Here is a 22,867-nt window from a genome sequence, read left to right on the forward strand (position 1 = left end):
CTTTTGCTTTCAAAGGATATATTAAATGTTATTGACTGTTGAATTGTAAATAAATCAGAAGACTCCTGGGGCGTGGCAAGATTTGACCCTAGAGGCATCCCATTAAAACCACTGTTCGATTCTGAGAGAATAAGAAATTTCAAGTTATATACTATACATGTATAAATAAATAAGGTGACCCCTGGGACTTGTTCAGTTATGGCACCATGGACATTATGTGAACATACTTTTCAGAGGTCAACTATACTTGGTACACACATAATATTTACATTTTGCAGCAAACCGGTATGATTTGACCTACATCAAAAGAGAGCCAATCAAAGATTATTCCTGTGAATTTTTGCTTTTATCTGCCCAGCGGTTAAGGAGGAGATGGCTTTGAATGAACAAGAGGGCCAATAACCACTGGTCGCTTACCTGAAAACTTAAGTAACTAACTCAATATAAGCTGCTTGTGTGAAGTATGTAAAATACATGTGTATACTGACCGCGCTTTTTTCTTGAACCTTTTTTTTAAATGTGGCTGAGATATCATTTGAATAAATGTTTTGATAAAGTATCGTGCTGATTGGGGAAAACATGTGACTTCTGGAGTGTTCACAATATTTCACTATAGGTATACTGCCCCACACACTTGTAATAATGTTTTTCAATAAACCGGAATGTTTTTTAAAACTTGGCCGATAAATTACAAGAACAAATATTCTATTTCATGAATATTGGGCACACATGTGTCTTCAGTGCCCAGCGCTCTGGTGGCCATGTTTTCCTATGGATCTGAACCATTTTCAAACTAAGTCGAGATATCATTAGAACAAATGTTTTGATTGCGTTTCATGAAAAATGCTTATAAGTGACCTCTTGAATGTTCAAATGTTTACACTATATCCATATAAGGGAAGCTGATCTGCTACCTGGCGTCCTTGTTTGTCAATGGACCGGAACCATTTTTGAATCGAGGCCAAGTATCCCAATAAAAAATTGTCTTACAAAGTTTAAAGAAGATTTGAAAAAAGTGACTTATAGCTATAACAAAGATACACATAAGCCTTATAAGGAAAACTGCCCCGCCCCCTGGTGGAGATGTTTTTGAATTGATTGAAATCATTTTCAACTCTTGCTGAGACATCATAAGAACAAGAGCTCTAACCAAGTTTCATGAAGATTAGACAAAGAAGTGAAATATAGAGTGTTTACAAGGATTGGCTATAGCCATATTACGAAACCTGCCCCGCCCCATGGCGGCTTTGTTTTTCTACGCACTGGAACAATATTCCAATTCGGTTGAGATATCATTAGAGCTAATGCTTAAAATAATGTTTACATAAAACTCAAACAATCGATTTAACACTACTGTTTAATAAAAAGGTTGACTCTATCTGAATGTTTATATGTAATTATCAATGGTAATGAAGAAGCTTTGTTAGAATTTGGTTTTCAACAATAAATAATGTAGAAATTTAAAATACCATTAATTGCTTACTTCTTAATCATGAATAGTGAAATTATAGCGCTTTAAATTGTGCCTACAAATGTCCATTGTTCGAATTCCAGTCAAGGGAATTTCCCCTGGCTTATATCATTTTAAAGATTATGATAAATTCAACATATTTGTTGGTCAAAACATGTAATGCGGTTTTTAACTTACATTTTGAACTCAGTAGCCTACATTTATTCGTTTAGTTGTTTTTGTTTAAATGACATATAAAATTTCTTTGAATATATACAAGCCTTATACTAATATTGACGCCAATGGCTCGTAGACGCGTGTTATTGTAACTCTCCGTTTATTACATTTTTCAAAACAACAAAAAGATGGAAAACGTCTGTAATGCAAAAAACAGAAGTTCGCCATTCAAGAGCTTTTATATGTACTTTAGTAATACTCTCATATAAAATTATCGTTGAAAGTGCATTAAACCTTACATAAATGCCCGTATTAAATATATTTACTCACACAGAATATTTACTATGAGACTTGAGTTGTTTGATTGGGTATGCGCTTGTCCACCTGTAGGAGTCAGGGTGTTCTCCGCCCTACACACGTATTCACCTTCGTCATAGGCTGCAGCTGGTTTAGTAAGCGACAGTGAGCTGTGATGATGATATGTTTGTCCTCTTCGATGGGACCAGATGTAAGTAGCAACTGGATTGCTATCAGACTCACAGTGAAACGTATAACTCTCACCTTCAATTATCTTCACTGTCCCACTTACCGCGGTAGAAGAGATTCGAAATTGAGGTTTGGACGGTGGATCTGTAAAAATAATTGTTATGTTTTTTAAGTCTGTGTGTCTATGGTAAAATATATCAGCATAACTCATGCAGAATAATCCTTTTTTTGTTTGTCTAAGCCAGTTCACATGCTTATTTGTATCGGTCCATATTAGATAAATAGCTTTCATATCCAGCCGGCTACGTTAAATGATATCACACAAATCAACAAAATGAAATCACAGAAATAAACAAGATGGCGTAATTAAATGTTGTGAAGCGTATGAAATAGTTATGAAGAATACTCCCCATGTCGCACGTCGTTAAATATAACATTTTTTTTAAATGGGGCATAAGTGTTTTATCTTTTAGCACAAAATGATGAAAACCACATATGAACAACTTCATACCATTAGTTAAAAGGCCTGTATGTTTGAATGTTTTACGGTCACAAGTGTAGTGTAACCATTTTGAACAAGTTTGTGTTTATTAAAAGACATTTGGGAAGAAGAAGTGACAAACAGACAAAGAGACAGAAATGCAGAGTGATTCCAGAATATCCCACTTACAGGAGGTATACAGATGGCCTTTCCCAATATGAATTTTCAGACCCTGTATCACTTTATATTTGGTCACTCAGTTAAATTGACGAATTACAATTTATTAAAGTTAGTAAAACATTGTTCCGACTTAATTTGAAACGTTTGGTATTTATTTTTATTTTTCGTTCGACTGATATAGTTATTGGTCACCATGGTCAGTGCGCGAGTGTTGATTTTTATACCTGGTCAGTAAAACGCCATGCTACTTATATTAACTAACGATTCAATAATTAAACTTATTAAGTATTCGCGCAATAAACCTGTACATACAGGTTCAGAAAAATGGGTTTACTTAGCGATGAATGTTTTTCGCATTTTTGTTTTTAAAATGACTTTTTTTTATTAGCGAAGTAATGAATTTGCAATGTTATTAAGAAGCACAGTTTTACTCTAAAGTGTCCTCAATCTTTACATGTAAACTCCAAAATAATATCTAATTACCTAAATTAAATAAGTTCACAATTGGTTTTTTGGATATGTAAAAAACACATACACAAAGGGTCTTAAGACATCCAGTATCACTTTTTCAGATTGAAATTATAGCAACATAATTCTTGATTTGAAAAGTCATAGTATCTCAACATATATATTAACAAACTATTATGCGTTTAAGTACTTACATAATGCTTCGATGATGCCTATATTTGATCTATACCAGGTTCCCATGTTACTTGCATTACAGTATACTCTCATGAGGTTGTCTTCTCTTAATGGACGCACTACCAGAGTGCTGACAACAACAAACGATCCGTTCGCATACTGTGTGGACGTCGCACTGGAAAGCGACGTTATGTTTGAAACTCCATTGGAGGTTTCTCTAAACCAATGCACCATGGCAGCTGGAATTCCTTCGGTTGTTGTGCATATAATATTTCCTTCATTTTGGGCTATTATTCTTACAGGAGGTAACGGACTAAGGCTGACTCCGGTGATACCAACTAAAATATTGATTAACATTGCAGCTTAAATCAATCACAGGACCAAGTTTATTATTTGATTAACACCAAAGTGGTATTAACATAAAAGAACCTTCGACAACCACACCATATTTATTGAAACAGTGATGAATCAGAAACAAAACCCTAAAACTGTAGTTGAAAAACAAAGTAACTTAATTTGAACAGATATACTGAAACAACAATATTTTTACAAAGTAGGGGGTCACCCAACGTGCAATCATATTAAAACCCGGTATGAAAAAAAGAGATTTTAAGTCATCTGAATAGCCATATAATGGAAACTGTACCTATTCTGATTTCTAAGTTTTAAAACAAAACATTTGTTTAAAGAACGTTTGTATATAGCCAGCCAAGAAACATTTCTTTCAAATTACTTTGAAATACGCTCACAAATTACCGGTATTAAAGGGGCCTTTTCACAGATTTTGGCATTTTTTAACTTATTTACTAAATGCTTTATATTGATAAATGTAAACATTAGATCGTAAAAGCTCCAGTAAAAAATCAAGAATACAATTTAAAAAAGGAAAAGAACATTGCCCGGAGCAGGTTTCAAACCAGTGACCCCTGGAGTCCTGCCAGAGTCCTGAAGTAAAAACGCTTTAGCCTACTGAGCTATTCCGCCGAGTACACATAATTGACGTATTTTATACCTTATATAAGCAATCTTCGTAGTTTCACAAAATTTAACGACAAAAACAGAACTCTCCAAATTATTCAATCGTTTCGCGTTGCAACGCTTTAAAATTTTTAGGTTTTAAAATCGTCAAAAGATGCATATAATGGCTATATTAGACCATGGTAAATGTTCAGTATTACTGTTTCCTCACAAATATCATAACTAAAACGAAAATTTGCGAATCTGAAACAACTTTTTTCAATTTTGTCAATTTACCAAAGCGTGAAAACATCCTTTAACAAGAGGAGAATGATAGCACTGATGCATTCCGCTGAGTTCGATATGAACCAACTGTCAAAACGGGACTTGGTGACCTAGATTTGTGTCACTTGTGACTAAGTCTCAGTATTGTCGTATATAACAGTCTGACCATGTTTTATCAAGATAAGTCATGAATGTTGCCTATCTAGTAGTAACAAGGTTTTTCTAAGATTTGATCAGATGGTCTAGTTTTGTGATGCAAATGACCCAGTTTCAAACTCGGCCTTAATATTGTTAAGATTAACCTACTTCACATATTTCGCCATGATTGAGTAATAAATATGGCTAATAGAGTGATAACAATGTTTTTCTATTATTTGATTTAGTGACCTAGTTTTTGGATGAATCTATCCGAAATCAAACTTGGCTTAGATATTTTAAAGATAAATATTCTGACGAAGTATTTTTGGATTGTGTAATAAATGTGGACTCTAAAGTGGTCAAATTTATTTTCTAAGATTTGACCTAATAATCTAGTTTTTAGATGCAAATGATCCAGAATCAAAGTTGACAATGATATTGTCAAAATAAACATTCTGAACAAGTTTCTTGAAGATTGAGTCATAAGAGTGGCCTCTACAATGAGAAGATTCGACCCGGTGTCCTTGATTTAGGACGCACATGACCCAGATTCTAAATTATCTTTCACATTGTCTTTATTAACACTCTGACCAAGATTCAATCAAATAGAGTTATATGGTTGTCTCTTGTTGAGTCGTAGGTTCTTTTTGAATGGTGAGTATGGAGATCGCGTAAAATTCCTTGATATAACGTTTGTATAGGATGCAGTTCGTTACGAAAAATGTTTTTACACAGTAACCATCGTTTTGCTGATCCAAAATAAGACAAAACAGGTCAATAAATTGTCATTAATAAACTATTTCCTAATGTATGTATTGTTCATATAGTGTTCTAAGTAACACAAAATCGTTTACGTATGAGTATTTTTCATACTGCATCGTCTGTTGACTTTTTACTCAAGGAACTAACCTACCCTGCAATGTCAGTTTTAAGGCTATTTACAGTATACAAATCTTGAAATTGGAAAAGTTAATCAGAACGCATGGCTCAACAAGAACGTATTTTCAAGATGGCGGTTTGACACTGTCAACACAATCGATTATTTATTATTATTACAGACGATTAACATTTTTTAAAGCAACAAATATAAAGACGAATGGTTAATAAATATGTATATAATGATTCATAGTCATAAAATATTTGTGATTTAACAACTTTATGAAAATTACCCAAGACTCAACAAGCATATAGCATACTTGTTGCCTACAGAGTGATGACAAAGATTTGACCTGTTGACCTTATTTTTAGACACAGGTTACGAATATTCGAGCTTAGCCGATGTATTTTGAAGATAAACATGAAAAAAAATTGAATACTTCAGCTTCTAGTGCAATAACGAGGTAAATGTTGAAGACACACACGCCAGACACAGGTTAACACAAATTGCTAAACATGAGCACTTCGTGCTAAGGTAAGAGAACAAAATTAATTTCATATAAAGTAATGGAGGAAAAACAGCATTACCAAACACACATACACATACACGCAAGCATACGCAAGCACACGCAAGCACACACACACACACACACACACACACACACACACACACACACACACACACACACACACACACACACACACACACACACACACACACACACACACACACACACACACACACACACACACACACACACACACACACACACACACACACACACACACACACACACACACACACACACACACACACACACACACACACACACACACACACACACACACACACACACACACACACACACACACACACACACACACACACACACCACACACACACACACACACACACACACACACACACACACACACACACACACACACACACACACACACACACACACACACACACACACACACACACACACACACACACACACTCACACACGCACGCACGCACGCACGCACGCACGCACGCGCGCGCGCGCACGCACACACACACACACACGCACATGCACACGCACACACACGCGCACGCACACATACTTGTAAAACCTTCCAACCGGGGAAATGTGTTCTAAACCTACCAACCGGGGACCACCATTTCCACATATTCTAGAAAGCTGAAAGTGATAAAAAACAGACAAGTTTCGAACCTAAAATACGATTTTGACATAACAATTATGATAAATAGGGTAATAAATCAAAGAAAATTTTACATGCACACCGGGGAATTATGTGCGTACCAAATGAGGAACTGCGATGTGTGCCAACTGGGGAACGGTGTATACCAACAGGGGTACTAAGTGCGTACCAACTATGGAACTTCAATGTGTACCAACAGGGGAATGGTGTATACCAACAGGGGAACTTAGTGCGTTCCAACTGTGGCACTTCAATGTGTTCCAACTGGGGAACGGTGTATACCAACAGGGGTACTATGTGCGTACCAACCGTGGAACTTTAATGTGTGCCAACAGGGGAATTGTGTTTACCAAGAGAGGAACTTAAGCGCGCTATCCCTGTGGAACTTCAATAATGTCCAACGGGGAACTTGCGTTTACCAACAGGGGTAATTGTGTGTAATCATGGTACCGTTGTTGATAGGACAATGGCGTGCACGTTCATGGATAATATTTAAGTTAGTACAAAAATTGAATAGAATATGTATGAAACAATATTTAAATTAAATATGTTTATTATATGACCTTATATAAGTTCTGCAAAAATGCCGCATTTGATTGACTCAAATATTATTCACATCAATATAAGCATACTAGACATAACGCAAATCAAACAATACATTTATGACTTTATTAGCTATAAGCCGACTACAAACATGCAAGTGCTGCATTATACCATATCAATCATGGTGAATTAATCAACAAATGAATACAATTCGTTCTTAAAACTAAAAAATAATGTTTTTGTTTTAGGCCACGCTATTTGTCAAACCGAATGAAGGAGAGGGGGAGGCGGCTTATTTGTTTAATTCCTTTTTTCCATCAGAAAAAAATATTCACGATGTTCACGTACTATGAAGTTTTTTATCCTAAAAGTAGAACTGCCCATAAGCATGTAGATTGAGTAGTGTAAATTTACTTTGTCCTTACTCTGACATTATAAAATAACTCATGCATTTAATCCCCTGAAACAGGTAAACATCAGAAAAGTCATTCACACGCAGGGCAACTTCCACTTCACTTAAATTGTCTTAAATACATTTATTGCATTTTCAAAAATAATAAAATCTGTAACTTTAAACAATCATGAACGTTTCACAACGAATGTGGCGAGGCCTGAGAAACAAAATAGTTTAGTAAACTAGCAAAACGACTTGATAACAATGCATTTTGATGCGCCAGTGACTTAGTCTACGGCGGTAGGTCAATCTGAATAATGATCAGTATTTATTGTTATAATATATGAATTCCAATTCTACAACTGTGATACCATTACACATGTGCTGTATTAAAAAAATACATTATGTATGCACTTGTTTGAGTAGAGAATGCCAAAAACGGGTTAACGTTAATAATGAACTTACATTAAATTCTACCTGTCGAAATAACAGATTATATTTTAAGGAAAATAGTCACTGGCAATCGCTTAGTTTTCCCTTGCAAACCAAACACCTTTTTTCAAGATTTGAATTCACGTATTTTGTTCAAACTACCTTTATGTAAACCAACTTATGTACCTAATTTTTGCATAAAATATAAAAGAAAGAGTGTATTTTAAGCACTGAAAATTTATGCCGATGTGTCAACCATATATTATTTGTTGAAAACAATATAAAAGTTATAATTAATGTTGTTATACACGTATAATCATCGCTGCTTTTGACAGCATTATCATTTTATAAAAACACTAATAATTAAATATGTACCAAAGCAAACACTTATCAAACACGTAGTTTAATATTATTTTGCATCACTTACATTTTAGTATATATACTTACTGGGGATAGCACATGTGAATCAATTGTTAGACCCTTGTTGGTGCCAACTTAAAAATAATATGTACCAACAGGGAAATTATAACAGTGTGACTCAATTCTGAAAATAAACATACCAATTATATACACAAAGCAAATATGTGAATTGATAGTTAATGTGAATATCTACACGCAAAACAAATGCACAAAAGTCTGTGTAGGAAATTATTGTAATATTTAACAACTATTTAATCAATTCTAGTGCGATATTTACGCAATAATTTACATATTGGTAAATTTTTACTTTAAAATAACTATTAAGTACTCAACTGCAAGTCAGACACCTGTCATTCAAAACAAATTTTGTAAAATTGACAAAATATTCATTTGTATTCTTCACATTGTAGCAGTAGTTTAGCAGTAGTTTTTTTTATGTTATTTACATTTATCTTATCATATCTAAAAGTGTTTGTTTGTTATGCTTGAACAAAATGTTTGTTTCCATTTATCCGACTGAATTTTTGTGTGCCTTCTCTGAACGTTTAGCCTTCTAGATTGATTTGTTATCATAATTGCTATATTCATTCATATTCACCAAGTTTGGGGTAAAAAATAACTTGTATAGTGAGTAACTCGTAGAAACTCGTAATAGAAAGTACAAAGAAACACTCTTTGGCCGAACTATATACCAATCCTAATTTGTTCGGCGATATGATTATGAACAAATATCGTTTTTGACTGAACCGTATTAATAAAACATTCAAATACAATAAGCACACATATATCGTTTTCGAAAAGAGTATATAGAACAAGAAAACACACAAAACACATGTGGCAACTTCATCCTTTAACGTATTCTCCTAAACGTGCATTATATGTGTTATATTTTTTTAAGTTAAAAGTCCCCGTCGCGTTTTTGTTTCAATTAAATTTATGCAAAAGTCTTTGACATTTTTCCAACTTCTGTTGTGAAGGTCATTCTCACTTTCAATACATGCAAGTAATGATTTTTTCCCTGGTAATTTACCAATTATCAAAAAACGATCTAAGTGTCTGTGAACAGCTCCTGGTTTCGTCTTCACTCCGTTGCTTTTTGGCTGCTTGTTTTGTTCTCCTGGTATTTGAAGTACCCTTTTCTGTACATGGATAATAAAACACCATATGACGTCGCTAACTGCCATGTGTAAGATATCCATATTAAATATATATACTTCAGTACAATTTTTCATAGCAAAATTACGACAAAAGCGTCCAGGTACTTACGGCACCTGATAATGACATCGATGTCACACGACAAATTTGGAAACATTATTTTGCCTAATGAATCAAACAATTACATGTAAGCAAATCATGTTCTAAGAAACATAAGAAACTTGGAGATACATAACTTAAATGCATTCACATGTGTATGCATACCTTTGTCTGTTATTTTTGGTTGACTGGTGCTGGGAAGCAGAGTTTCAAGGTCTTCAGTATTTTCATTTTCTGATAATTCAGAAGAATATTGTTCATCTGTCGTGTAAATCACAAGATCAAAAATTATATATAGTTTATAATATAACAATGATGGAAACAACCGAAGCACACCAAATAAATATGCAGTTAGTGCATTGAAATTGAAAAATTAGAAGTAGCCAATGTAAACCTTACTGAGCACAAAATGAGTGTAGACTTTAAATTCCGATAAAAAATAATTGCCTTGCATAACACAAGTATATTTCAGAAAATGTTTGTAATTCTTTTTATCACTTTAGGTAATCAAGTTCGGTAATGAGCCCATTAATAACATTAAGTTTACTGTATGAATTTAACACTAAAAATGCGACATACCTACAATACATTCGTCGTCCACATCAATATCGTCTAGCGAATTGACAGAATTTCTGGTAATTTGCCCATTTTCCATCATCATGAGCAGCTTGCTGACTTTGGCAACCTGCATGGTTCCATCTGGTTATCTGTAGAATTCTCTATGTACCCGAATGTCGTGACCAAGAAATTTAGCTAGAATGTCTATTTCATTTTCAGACAAGTTAAAAAGCCTAGTCATTGTAGAACGAAGCCTTTTCGGATGTTCAGCTCCACAGTCAATTGCATTTGAACGTAATACATCTGTCCAACGAATATGCGATGATGCAGATTTTGTTGGGAAAAGATATTTACTATTTAAACAGTTTGTTAGAGAATTTCTGCTGCGTATGAGCAGGTCGATATTTTCTTTCACCTGTCTTGGAAACAGTACTGCAGCTATTCGACCTCGTTTTGCAATAATCTCTGTACGGTAAAAATAACGGCACAGGTTTTTTTCCAGTTTTGTTAAACATCAATCTAATTCTCCATCGTCATTTGTCAATTTGTTTTTTGAATATTCTTCGACTGTCATTTTGACACATCGTCTGATCGTTTCGATTAAACACAAGCAGATTTCAGACAACTTATGCCATGCTTGCCTTTTCTCGCAATCACTTGCTGATTCTTGTAAGGTATTTGCATGTGTTTCTGCTTCATGTCGTAAGTATTCAGACATTACTTTGACATCATTTGCCAATGGCAACAGTTCTTTCTGACTGTTCTGCTTAGCCTCATGAAGTGTTCTTAAGGCATTGGAAGACACGTCATCCGTCCAATTAATTTCAAATAGTTTGGAAAGCTCCTCAGCCCTTGTTTGCAGATCCTGGTTGTTTGTTTCGATTCCTTTCAAAATTAGAATTTTTAGACATTTCTGAAGCGTTGTGCCAATCTTTAAGGCTAATGATGGTGTAGCATAAGTATTGGTGTTTCCGTCGAAGCCTGCAACGTTTTTGCAAGATTGTGTAATAAATTTGAAAGCATCTGGATACATGAAATTCTCCAAAGACTTTTCAACATTGCCTGGACAAGATCGCATGTCTTTCAGCAATCTACCAACTTCTCTTAACTTCTGTCTAATATAATTGTGTTGCTTTTCATCATGGCCCCTTTTTGTACAGAGTTTTTCACCGAATGCAAGGATTGTATTATCACTTTTGACTTTGCGACTTATTTCGTCGTTTCTCATGGACTCGATTACTCGTCTTAAAATAGTGCTTCCTTCTTTTGATTTTGGTAATAGCAGGCTGCTCTCTAAAGCGAGTCGTTTTCTTGATCCCGCCGCATTGTAAACTTACATTTTTGAGTGTGCCTCCACAGGATTTTCTTCGGGTAATACCCGTAACAGTAAGGACAAGGTCCATACTCGTCTGCAGCTACGCGTTGATTGTGACTTTGTCTGTATGACACAAACAGCTGTCCTTGGCCATCTCGCAATACTTTAACATTATGGAGATGGTTCCCTACGTTCCTTATTTTTTCATACATCTTTTTATTTTCTGCTGAATTTTCCGTATTTAATAGATCTTTCACATCTTGCCCATCTTTATGCTGCAAAAGCAAATGTTTTTTTTAGTTTTATTTGAGCCTTTTCGCAAAACATGCAATAAAATCTCTTATCGTAATGTCTGTATTCACTGTTATTTGTTTGAGCGATGGTGATGTTGGTTTTGTGTGCCTTTGCGGATGATTCGTCACGTTCACGAGATTGCAAGGATTCAACAGGAGGTAGTGTTGACGCTGTCTTCTTTTGAAATCTTTGAATGTTTGGTATGAGTTCGACAACTATCGACTCATCTGACGCTGCATCGCCTTCTTCCGGAATATATTCTTTGTCATTGTCACTATCCTGTAAAATAAAGTTGCTTTCCTGTGTGTGAGATCATATAAAAATATGAAAATATCACAACATCATAATTTGTTGTTGGTGAACTACATCCATAAAAATGTGTAAGTGTAACATAACACTTACCAGAATGCATGTCTTAATTACAGTTCGATACTAGAGCTTGAAAAAAATCGGAACTATATATAATCATAGATAAAATGTTAAATGTGTGTACTGTATTGCAATCACAAAATCGTTATAAGTTTACGTACATCGATATCCGATGATTCACTGTTCAACATATTTTCTGCTGCATCTTGTGAATTGTACTCGTGTGCAGTGTCGCTATGTTCTTTAGTTTCGGTACTCTGCAACACAATTCAATGAGACAATAATAGAGTAAGATTCATACATCCACGTTACTTAGTATCAGTTGAAATTGCAATTCTTTAGTAGCAGCATTTTCAGTTGATATCATCACTCATGTGGCTTTTTATTAAGATGTAGAAAATCTAAGTGACATGAGAATTTTGTGTAAATGTTTGCAACCGATGGTATAATACAAGTTTAATTCACCTTCGTCCAAAATAGTTTACTTTTGCTGATCTTACATCACATGTTTTATTTTTTGCCGTTCACTGTCATTGGGGAAGATTTGAAACAGATTGATAGCTTGTTTTGTCGACATAATAACAAACTGAAAAACACCCATAAAACATTTTTAAAGGTTGCATTTAAATGATCAATTTCAACAAAACGGTTTCAAATTTAACATATCTTTGATTATTTATCTTGAACGTATCAAGCTTGTTTAAAGATTGGCTGAATACACCGACGTAGCAAGTCTTAACATATACCAGGTTGTTTCAAACATGTTATCAAAGTTCGAAAAAGTATACAAGGAATATTTTTTTACAGATACTAATAAGACAAAATGTATGCACGGTTAAATGAAAGGTATTGTACTTCTCTGGACAAATGTGTTGGAAGAAAAAAGAACTGGTGAACGGACTGTGGTTCACGGTAAATCATGTATGTATTGTGCGGTGGTTGGTGTAAAATGAACTATCTTTTCTTACCCATGTCAGAATGTATCGTATAGCAAAATATCGAGTAGACGCTATTGTTTTTTTGCCGTTAAGATGAAATATCAACCAATGACCATATGTAACACGCAAGTTAAATTTCTTAATGTCTCAGAGTTTCATACACAGTAATTGGCAGCGTATAAGTCTTACACTGAAAATTAAAATTAATGATATTACACTTCTTGGATAAGCGATAATTAACGTTTTTGTGATTATGATGAAGTCGATGTTTATAAACTACAGTGGTTAATACACATGCGCACCAGTTTCATTGACAGGTGTATATTCTAAATTCTTTGTGTATATGAAGATTTTGAAAGACAAGTAGTTCAAAGTCACTACAACTGGTAAACAATATTTTATTCTTTTAAAATTCGCATAACATGTTAATATAATGATCATCGACGTACGTGTTATGTTAAGCCCAAATACCAATTAGCATCACCCGGAATAAATATTGGCACAATATAATTTAAGGCAAAATTACGCCTATTTCACTGAAGACTAAACCAAACCAGAAAATACGCCTTAGTAGCTTCGACATAGTGAAATATTACAAACCGTCTCATCGACTTCTCCCGTGTGTACGGATGTTGTTTGTCCTGGTTCCTGGCTGTCCGTAGATCTAGTAGTCATTGTGTTGCCTATTTACAACAACAATAAAAAATGGTATAACACATAATCTAGTCAGAGTTAAAAAGTTCGTTATTCATAAAACCATTTAGTACAACACATTGACATTAATTCCTTGTACACAAATTACATTAATTTCATGATATACATAATATGTATTTAGGCATGTGTAGTAATAACAAAATCACTAAGGAGCCATAATTCTTACAAAATGCTGTTTACAGTAGTCTGCTCTTGTTTATAGATTGGGGTCATGTTGGTAAAGAAGTACGCAAAATATAAAAGCAATATGTCAAGGGACATAGAAAATATTTGAGGTGGTACGTAAACTTTAACAAAGATTTATCAATAATATGCATATTTTAAGTGGAAAAACGGGGCCATAATTGTTACAAAATGCTTGTTACAGTTGTCTGCTCTTGTTTATAGATTGGGGTCATGTTGGTAAAGAAGTATGCAAAATATAAAAGCAATATGTCAAGGGACATAGAAAATATTTGAGGTGGTACGTAAACTTTCACAAAGATTTATCAATAATATGCATATTTTAAGTGGCAAAAAAGTGACCATAATTCTTACAAGATGCTTGTTACAGTTGTCTGCTCTTGTTTATAGATTGGGGTCATGTTGGTAAAGAAGTATGCAAAATATAAAAGCAATATGTCAAGGGACATAGACAATATTTGAGGTGGTACGCAAACTTTAACATTCCAACGCTCACGCTAACGCTCATGCTAACGCCGACGCCGGGGTGAGTAGGATAGCTCCACTGTATATATATAGTCGAGCTAAAAACTGCCTAGAGCTCTACTTTGTTTAACGTATATTTATAAAATATATTCTTGAAATATGCACCGTAAAACAAGCTTTGTAATCAAATTATGTATTTATATAAATCGATCTTTAGAATTCGTCTTCCAGTATTACTTTAACGTTTACATAAAAGCGCTTTTTAATAGTAATTAAAAATTATAAACATAATTAAAAAACTTACCTTAGTTTAATGCGTTTGTTCGCTCGAAACTCCATTTTTCCAACTGACTTTCACTAAATGATATAAATACCGAGTGTATGATTTTTAAACAGCGCAACCGGGGAACTGTTATAAGCCTGGATACACACTCGATTGTAATATGGTGAAGATTCGTGTATATTTTGTGCATGCCACAAACCCGCTAATCGGGGAAGGCGTTGGATTTCTAATTTAAATTGACAGTTTGGTATTTCATTCACGTAGATTAGAGATTTTCGCCTAAAACCAACCGGGGAATTCCCCGGTTGGAAGGTGTTCCCCGGTTTGTTGGTGTGTATTCATACGATTTTCCCCGGTTGGTAGGTTTTACAAACTCACACACACGCACGCACACACAAATAACAAACACTAAATAAAACTGCACTCTTAAACGCATAGCCCCCGCCCCCCCCCCCCACCCCAACCACCACATACACCATAATAACAACTTACATGTTGGTTTACCCGAAGTAGATTTGTGTGTATCAAATAACACAAAGTGCTGATGAATAAAATGATCAGAACATGTTTCTTTGAATGAGTCGATTGTCTTAAGATAACAAAACAAAAAACTACAAGTAACCTTGAGGAAGAATAAATCTAGTCAAAATAATACAATATGGTATGTAATAGTAATGTAGTATTTTTTTATTTTTTATCTATTTGTTGTGGGAGGGGGATAACATAGTTGTAGTATTTTCGTTGTAACATGATTATAAACTATTATTCGAGATTTAAAAAAGGAATATTATATGAATGCATAATTATGTCATCTAGTGTAATCAATAATAATACAAGTCCAGTGGTTTTAAGCCGATATTGCTTACATATTTTTACATCTGTTGATTAACTAGACGACATATGGCTGAAATGAACAGACCTGAGACCCATAGGAGCTTAACTGGTCCGAACAGGTATTTTTCTACATGGTTCAATAATAGACATATAAGAAAATTCCATCCACCGGTAACCATTTAAGAGGACCGACATTATTTTTGAACTCAGCAGATATATGATAACTACATATGTGACGTCGTCAGCGAAAATCAGTCTTTTGTACGCTGACGTTTATGTCGGGAAATCGCGAGATAAAAATCTTGTACGAAAATGCGCTGGATATTTCGTCTTTTTCATACAATTTCTCGGCTCATAATGTATGACATGCTTTGAAAATTTCCACAATATAGCATGAATATGTCCTTTAAACACTGGCACAATTGGTGGTTTGTAATCCGCTTATTTAATTCAAATTATTCCCATTGAAAGACACTGTTTCGTTTGAGCAGTTCACAGGTAGCGCAACCTGTCTCGTAGTGTGTTCATTTACAATGGCTATTAAACGCTGTAAATCAAAATGACATCTTGTACTAATGGATGTCTTCAATCGAAGAAGGTTCGGAAATTATATTTCCACATGCTTTAAATAGGTAAGTGAAAGCTATATGTGTATTTTGGCTTTGTGATTAACTTTCGCGACTCGCAAGTTTGACCCGGAAGTAAACTGTACGATAGCAACTGAATTGTTTACATGAAATGGTGGAAGATTTAAATTTGACTTTAAAATATCATGTCTCAATTTATTAACACCAACACTATTCCATGTGAAATTTCATAAGACCAGGACACTTCGTTTTTAAATTTAAATGATTTATCGAATGTAAATGAACTTTATTTTGAAACTTCTTACCCCGCTACTCAAGATTTGTTTTATGTGGTTGATGATTATGAAAATGACCTTGAGTCAAACCATGATGAGTCTGATATTGATATTGATGTAGAAGCTGTCAAAAAACATCAGATACTGTGTTTATTGAAAAGTCTGAACTTCATGTGGCAGAAGCTGATAAACAAAACACATTTAAGGTTGACTTTTTAAAATGTTTAGGCACAAATTTAATTAATAATTATTATAATAAAAAAGTGTTATATAGATAAATAACCAATAATTTGATATTCTACAGGTTGGGAAGTTATTTTTCAAGACCCTGAGGAAGTGTGAGGTGTATGGAATCAGCTGTGAAGAATCTGGTAATTGAATTAATTTAATACCATTGCTATCCACAAACTAAATCAGTCTAAATGTAATCAACTACCAATTGATTATTTACTTTTTATTGTTGTTGTGTGTGTGTGTGCGTGTTTGTGTGCGTGTGTAGTCTGGAGGATATCATTCTCGTCTAATATCAATCTTTTATGATAAGACAATAACCATGCATTATCTAAATGTTTCAAACCACCTATTAATTAATTGGAAAAAAAACCTATTTGGGTATCTCTAGTAAGTTATTATGGTTTATTTATTAGTCTTCTGTTTCACAGAAAAGCAGGTGTTTTACCTCGCAAACGAAGGCCAGTCACATGGTAAAGGTGCAAATGCTGTGGTCAGCCAGGTTCACCACTACCTCAACACATACGGTCTTGGTGAACAGCATGCTCACTTTCAGTGTGATAACTGTTGCGGCCAAAATAAAAACAACATAGTCATCTGGTACCTTCTGTGGAGAGTTCTTGTAGGTAATAACAAGCCCTTAGTTATTGTGTTTCTGATAGCTTTTTTTAATGTTGAGAAATTAATTTAGCTAAACCTGTTGTTAAAAATATTTGTTGCAGTAATGCAATTGCAAAATGGTAAAGCATGTTGATATGTAGTAAATATGTTTTAAAAAATTACTCTGGTATCAATCCCAAAAGGAAAATTCTCTTAAAATTATATATTGAAATGAGTCAACATTTTTAAGTCAGTCAATTACTACAAAATACATATTCTAAATTGTAGCCTGACCTTTTTTAATAATTATTTTTTAACATTTCAGGTTTGCACAAATTCATCACACTAAGCTTTATGTTGATAAGACATACAAAGTTTACACCAGATTGGCACTTTGGCATCTGATAGTCAAAGTGGAGGTAAATTCCTTATCACACAGTATGGTGTATGTGACCTGCATGATCCTTCTTGATAAACCTTGTTTGCATTTCCATAGGTCTATCCAGTTATATAGTTCTGCCATGTAATAAAATATAAAAATAATAAAACATAAATCAATTAAAATAGTGTGTAAGTACTATGTCTTGTAACAGGAAAATAAATATTCATTTTAATAGTTTGAGCTGTTTTATTGGTATGAAATTCTTGATATGGCAAACAAAATCCCATGCAAAATCATCCTTCAAACTTTGTAGTTTTCTATTACAATAACAACAACAAAATAATAATTTGATAATAGGAAAACTGTATTTTGCAATTGTTTCTTAATTAAATGGTAATCTTGATACAGAAACTTCAATGCAGAAATGGTGATTATTAACATGTAGATCGGTTACCATAGCAACACAAATGGTACATTTTAAATGTCCATAATGTTGTTGTCAGTTTATTGCACTATAATTATGTATTTGACTAAAGGAAAGATTATTGTTGTAATAAAACAATGTGCTTGTTGTTTGAATGTTTTCGTTGTTTTTTGTATTAAATGATAACTTTTAGTGACGGTAAAATGTAGGGTTGATCACTTTGGAAGGTCATAAAATTAGTTTTGAATGTGATAAATAAAAAATCTATATCATTTTTGTGCACTACAATGTTCAGAGAATCCAAAATTGCCAAAAAGTCAAAATGTGATTTTTTGAACACAAGACTGATTTTCCCAGCTTTGGTCACATATTGTGCTAAACATGTTTCATTATGAATGGGTATAAATGTGAATGTCCGGAAAATGACCTCAACAAATGTTGACCCACAAGAGCCCCTACTGGCGACCGTCAAACGACGGAACCTGGCTGTGTTTGGACACTTCACCAGGAACGATTCTCTGTGCAAGACAGTTCTACAGGGCATGTCAGGGAGAGGTCGACGTCGAGGCCGTCAGAAGAAAAGCTGGGTGGAAAATGTGAGAGAGTGGACATCCCTTCCTATGGATGAATTACTCTCAGCAGCACATAACAGACATGACTGGAGGAGGATTTCTGTATCGTTGTCGCTCATTTCCCACCAATGGCCAGACCGGTAAAGGGGATGATGATGATGATGATGATGATGATGATGATGATGATGATGATGATGATGGTGATGATGATGATGATGATAATGATTGTTGGTTTATACTCGATGGTTTATGATTGATGATTTATGATGATAATAATGATGATGATGATGATGATGATAATGCTGCTGCTGCTGATGATGATGATGATGATGATGACCTTATCTGGAGACGCATTAAAACTGCAATTTCAAAATACCGTGTCATCATCATCAAACGACCATGGAAATACTGTTTTTGAATCCTGTTCAAATAAAATTAATGTTCTTCGAAAACTTAAGTATATACTATCGAAAAGCAACATACTTACAATTTATCGAACCTTTATTCTTCCAATCTTAAAATATGCTAGTGAAGTTTGGGACGGTTGTACTGATTATGAAAGCAATAGGCTTGAACACTTACAAGTGGAAGTTGATAGAATTGCTTGTGGGCTAATCCTCTTCTGTAGTAAAGAGAACTTATATAAATAATCTGGTCTTGAGCCCTTAGCCACGAGCAGAAAAAAGAAAAAGCTAGTAACGTTTTTATAAAATGCACTCTCAATTAACACCCTCTTATTTATTAAATCTATTTCCACAAAATGTCGGTAGTATATAAAATTACAATCTAAGAAATCGAGAGAATTACTCTTTGTCCCAATCTCGATTATCGTCATACAGTGGATCGTATTTTCCATCTACAATAAAATTGTGAAATGGCCTAAATATAGACACAACAAGAAAACCTACAATATCTTCTTTCAGATCAGCGATAACCCCGCCGTCATCTGTATGCCCAAAATACTATAATATAGGCAGTGGAAAAGTAAACATTGCTCACACTAGACTTAGACATATGTGTAGTAGTTTAAACTACGATATTTCAGCATCAATATTTATTTATATATTTCTGAGAGTATAATGACTGCGATTGAAACATGTCTACAGATAAATATTAAGATTTGTACACTAAATAAATATGTTTTTGTCTAAGCAAAAAATGGTTACCATGGAATCGGAGGTTAAATAATGTAAATATCTATGCTAACAATTCACATTTGATACTTGTATTGACAATACTATGCATTTATCTGCCATGGCAACCATACCATTTATGTTTTAACGGTTTTAATGCATGTTTTTCAAAACTACACATATCAAATAATTATCCAGGTATTTTCGTTAATACATTCCATAGGGTCATTGTCAACCTTTAGTACACCTAGTCATTTGACCATTAAGTGGGACCATGCTTTTAAAAAAGGGCAACGAGTCTACGTGCGTCACGTCGTCTTACGATAGTGGAAATATGTTATGTTATTTCAAAATTCATCAATATATGGTGAAGTTATGGCTTACACATGAAATTTTGCACAGACATTCACATATACAGTGCGACTGCTTTATATCTCTTAATTTTAAAGGGGGCATACAAATAATCGAACCTCAAACAACAATAACACTTAATTAATACACACAAGTGAATTGAAGTGTTTTTAATAACATTGAAGTCAAAGGGGAGTACCTTCTGCCAACCATATGTGCAATTTGAATAAAAATTGTCCACATGCTTACATAAGCTTAATGTATAATTAGAATGGTAAAAAGGTTTTGAACGTATGTGACCTAGATTGTGACCTAGATTGGTATCCAATTGCAAAAAGTGAATTTGTATCACTGATGCAGTACACTTTGGAGGATATATACTATTAAAATGCTTCTAAAATCAGATGTCTATTATTCACAGGTGTGAGTTATACACAGTATTTCTTGTGGTAACCTCAGATGAACATTTTATTAATGTGCAGACCACACAATTTCTTACCTGCTATTTCAATTGTTAGCGCATTGCTAACAGCAAAAAAAGCCGCAAATGTACAATGACACGTCCAAACATCTTTATTGTTAGCTATCTCGATCCTCTCAACTGTGCACGTGTACACCTCTTGGTTTACACAGGTGCAAGATGAAAGCCATGACGGATTCGATGGATACTTTACGCAGATTCCAGTGTTGTCTATGAACATCCGCATTCTTCGGATAGGTGATACGTCTGTCAGGCTTTTCTGCCAAAATGCAACATTATTTGCATTCTGTGAACACGAGCATGTCAATGTCAGTGCACTTCCCGCTGGTACAGTACTTCCATTTGGTGGCATCCCATCTCCAGTTAGAACCACTCTCTGAGCAACTGAAATTAAAGAAAATAAATTAAAATAAATATTTGACTTAATTATGTAATAATTAAATAACATTCTAAATTATATTGCTAACAAATTACTCGACACAATTATATTTTATTAGAATTGATATCAGAGGCGTATCCAGAAAATTTTCCAAGGGGGGGGGCTCAACAGGGGAGAGTGCGGGAGGGGTGTCCCCTTCCGTCGTCGAACTTTTTTTGAAATTGCACCTTAAAATGATGCGATTTCATGCTATCTAATCAGCATTTTGCATGATAAAAATGCATGTAAAACACATAAGAACTTGAGTTCACACATCTAGTGTGACAGACACACGTACAGACAGACACACAGGGGTAAATCAAATGTCTCTCAAACCACTAAAGTGGTGGGAGACATTATCTTTATCCATAACTTTTTTAACAGAGTTAGATGGGTGGACCTCCTATTGAACCTTGTTGGATATCCTACTAGGTCAACTTAGGTACAACATTAAAATGTTTATGTCCATGTCCCTATGAATGGAAAGCAGGCACACAGCGGAAAACCTGTCCTGACACATTGATGATCTTAGTTTTGTCTTAACAAGTCCTTGGGCACTGATACTCCTTTCAAACTCGCATGATGTGACAGGGAACACACATGATATGGACAAAACAGTGTAATTGATGGGGTATAGCTGGGAATCACAATGTGCAACAGAGCCCTGAAGGGTGGTAGGTGGGTTGGGTACACCCTTCCACCTAGCCTGCCATATAAAGTGCATCTCAGCAGGCAGGGACTGAGGGGAAGGGAGATCATCATTGAACCATTCAAGGTCACTAGCACTGACAGGAGAGGAGCACATTTGTTCAGGTATAAACTTCAATCCCATGGCTGCCTTAGTCTGCAAATAACTGAATTGGGTGTCCATTTCGTTCACAAAAGTGTCAACAAAGGGAGTCGTTAGGTTTCTTGTGTAGTTTAATTCGGGTGTTGCTGCCTCAATGTTGTCACCCTTTAAGAAAATCATTTAGTTTCATATAGCAAAGTAATTCTTCAATTTTGAGTCTTTTTTAATTTCAAAAACTATGGATGAACATCAAAGCAGTTAGCCCGATTTGTAAAAAAAAATAATTGCCATTCATTAAGTGTGCAGTTGAATTTCACTGGCAATAACTTGTAAGTATATCATATACTATAGCGTAGAAGAATATTAAACGAGCAACATTACTGTTCATAGAAAAATCTCACTATGGTACACTTTAAAATATTGGCTTTAGTGAAAATCCTACAAGGTAAATCGAAACTGACATTTTCATAAATTAAGTGTCCTGCCCCGGTGGCATAGTATCCTATATGCCAAATAATTATTTGCACACTTGTTTTCATTTTCGAAAATGCATACTATTTCATGTGTACGGGTAGAGTGGTTATGCTTCTTCAACACGGGCCCGACCTAAGTATCACGAACGTACTGAATCAATATTCTGACTCTAATTCGAGGTTTTTCTCAATTTTTGAGTTGAGATTAAACTTCATGCCCAACTTGGTGTTCACGAATTTCTTGAGAGGTTTTGAATTTGACGCAACCCTTTG

At 34.5% G+C, this 22,867-nt stretch overlaps 2 protein-coding genes and 2 long non-coding RNA genes across 5 annotated transcripts in view; 1 reads left to right on the top strand and 3 right to left on the bottom strand.

Moving 5' to 3' along the window:
- The window catches only part of LOC127847187 (uncharacterized), a 150,298-nt gene that overhangs the window by 94,147 nt on the left and 33,284 nt on the right, over positions 1-22,867 (bottom strand). The window contains exons 2-4 of the mRNA XM_052378910.1: positions 20,932-21,297; positions 3,437-3,754; positions 1,958-2,257 (exon numbers count right to left, since the gene is read on the bottom strand). Coding sequence (XP_052234870.1) covers positions 1,958-2,257; positions 3,437-3,754; positions 20,932-21,297 — 984 coding nt within the window. The remainder of the gene's footprint in view (positions 1-1,957; positions 2,258-3,436; positions 3,755-20,931; positions 21,298-22,867) is intronic.
- On the bottom strand, positions 7,475-10,710 carry LOC127847227 (uncharacterized). Its single transcript, XR_008033869.1, has 3 exons — positions 10,504-10,710; positions 10,090-10,185; positions 7,475-9,809 (listed from the first exon to the last, which is right to left on the bottom strand). It is a non-coding gene; the product is annotated as an uncharacterized LOC127847227 (long non-coding RNA).
- LOC127847218 (zinc finger and BTB domain-containing protein 41-like) lies at positions 10,853-15,183 on the bottom strand. Of its 2 annotated transcripts, XR_008033862.1 has the most exons (4): positions 15,065-15,183; positions 13,999-14,081; positions 12,622-12,717; positions 10,853-12,370 (listed from the first exon to the last, which is right to left on the bottom strand). XR_008033862.1 is itself a non-coding variant. In XM_052378972.1 (3 exons), exons 1-3 carry the CDS (start codon positions 14,071-14,073, stop codon positions 12,068-12,070), a joined length of 474 nt encoding a protein of 157 aa, XP_052234932.1. In that variant the 5' UTR covers positions 14,074-14,163; the 3' UTR covers positions 10,853-12,067. The 2 variants fall into 2 exon arrangements, 1 of the variants encoding a protein (XP_052234932.1); XM_052378972.1 differs by lacking the exon at positions 15,065-15,183 and having other exon boundaries at positions 13,999-14,163.
- LOC127847230 (uncharacterized) lies at positions 16,373-17,581 on the top strand. The gene is made up of 3 exons (XR_008033872.1): positions 16,373-16,509; positions 17,044-17,110; positions 17,402-17,581. It is a non-coding gene; the product is annotated as an uncharacterized LOC127847230 (long non-coding RNA).

This window comes from Dreissena polymorpha, chromosome 10, assembly GCF_020536995.1.
Source record: "Dreissena polymorpha isolate Duluth1 chromosome 10, UMN_Dpol_1.0, whole genome shotgun sequence".
NCBI lineage: Eukaryota > Metazoa > Mollusca > Bivalvia > Myida > Dreissenidae > Dreissena > Dreissena polymorpha.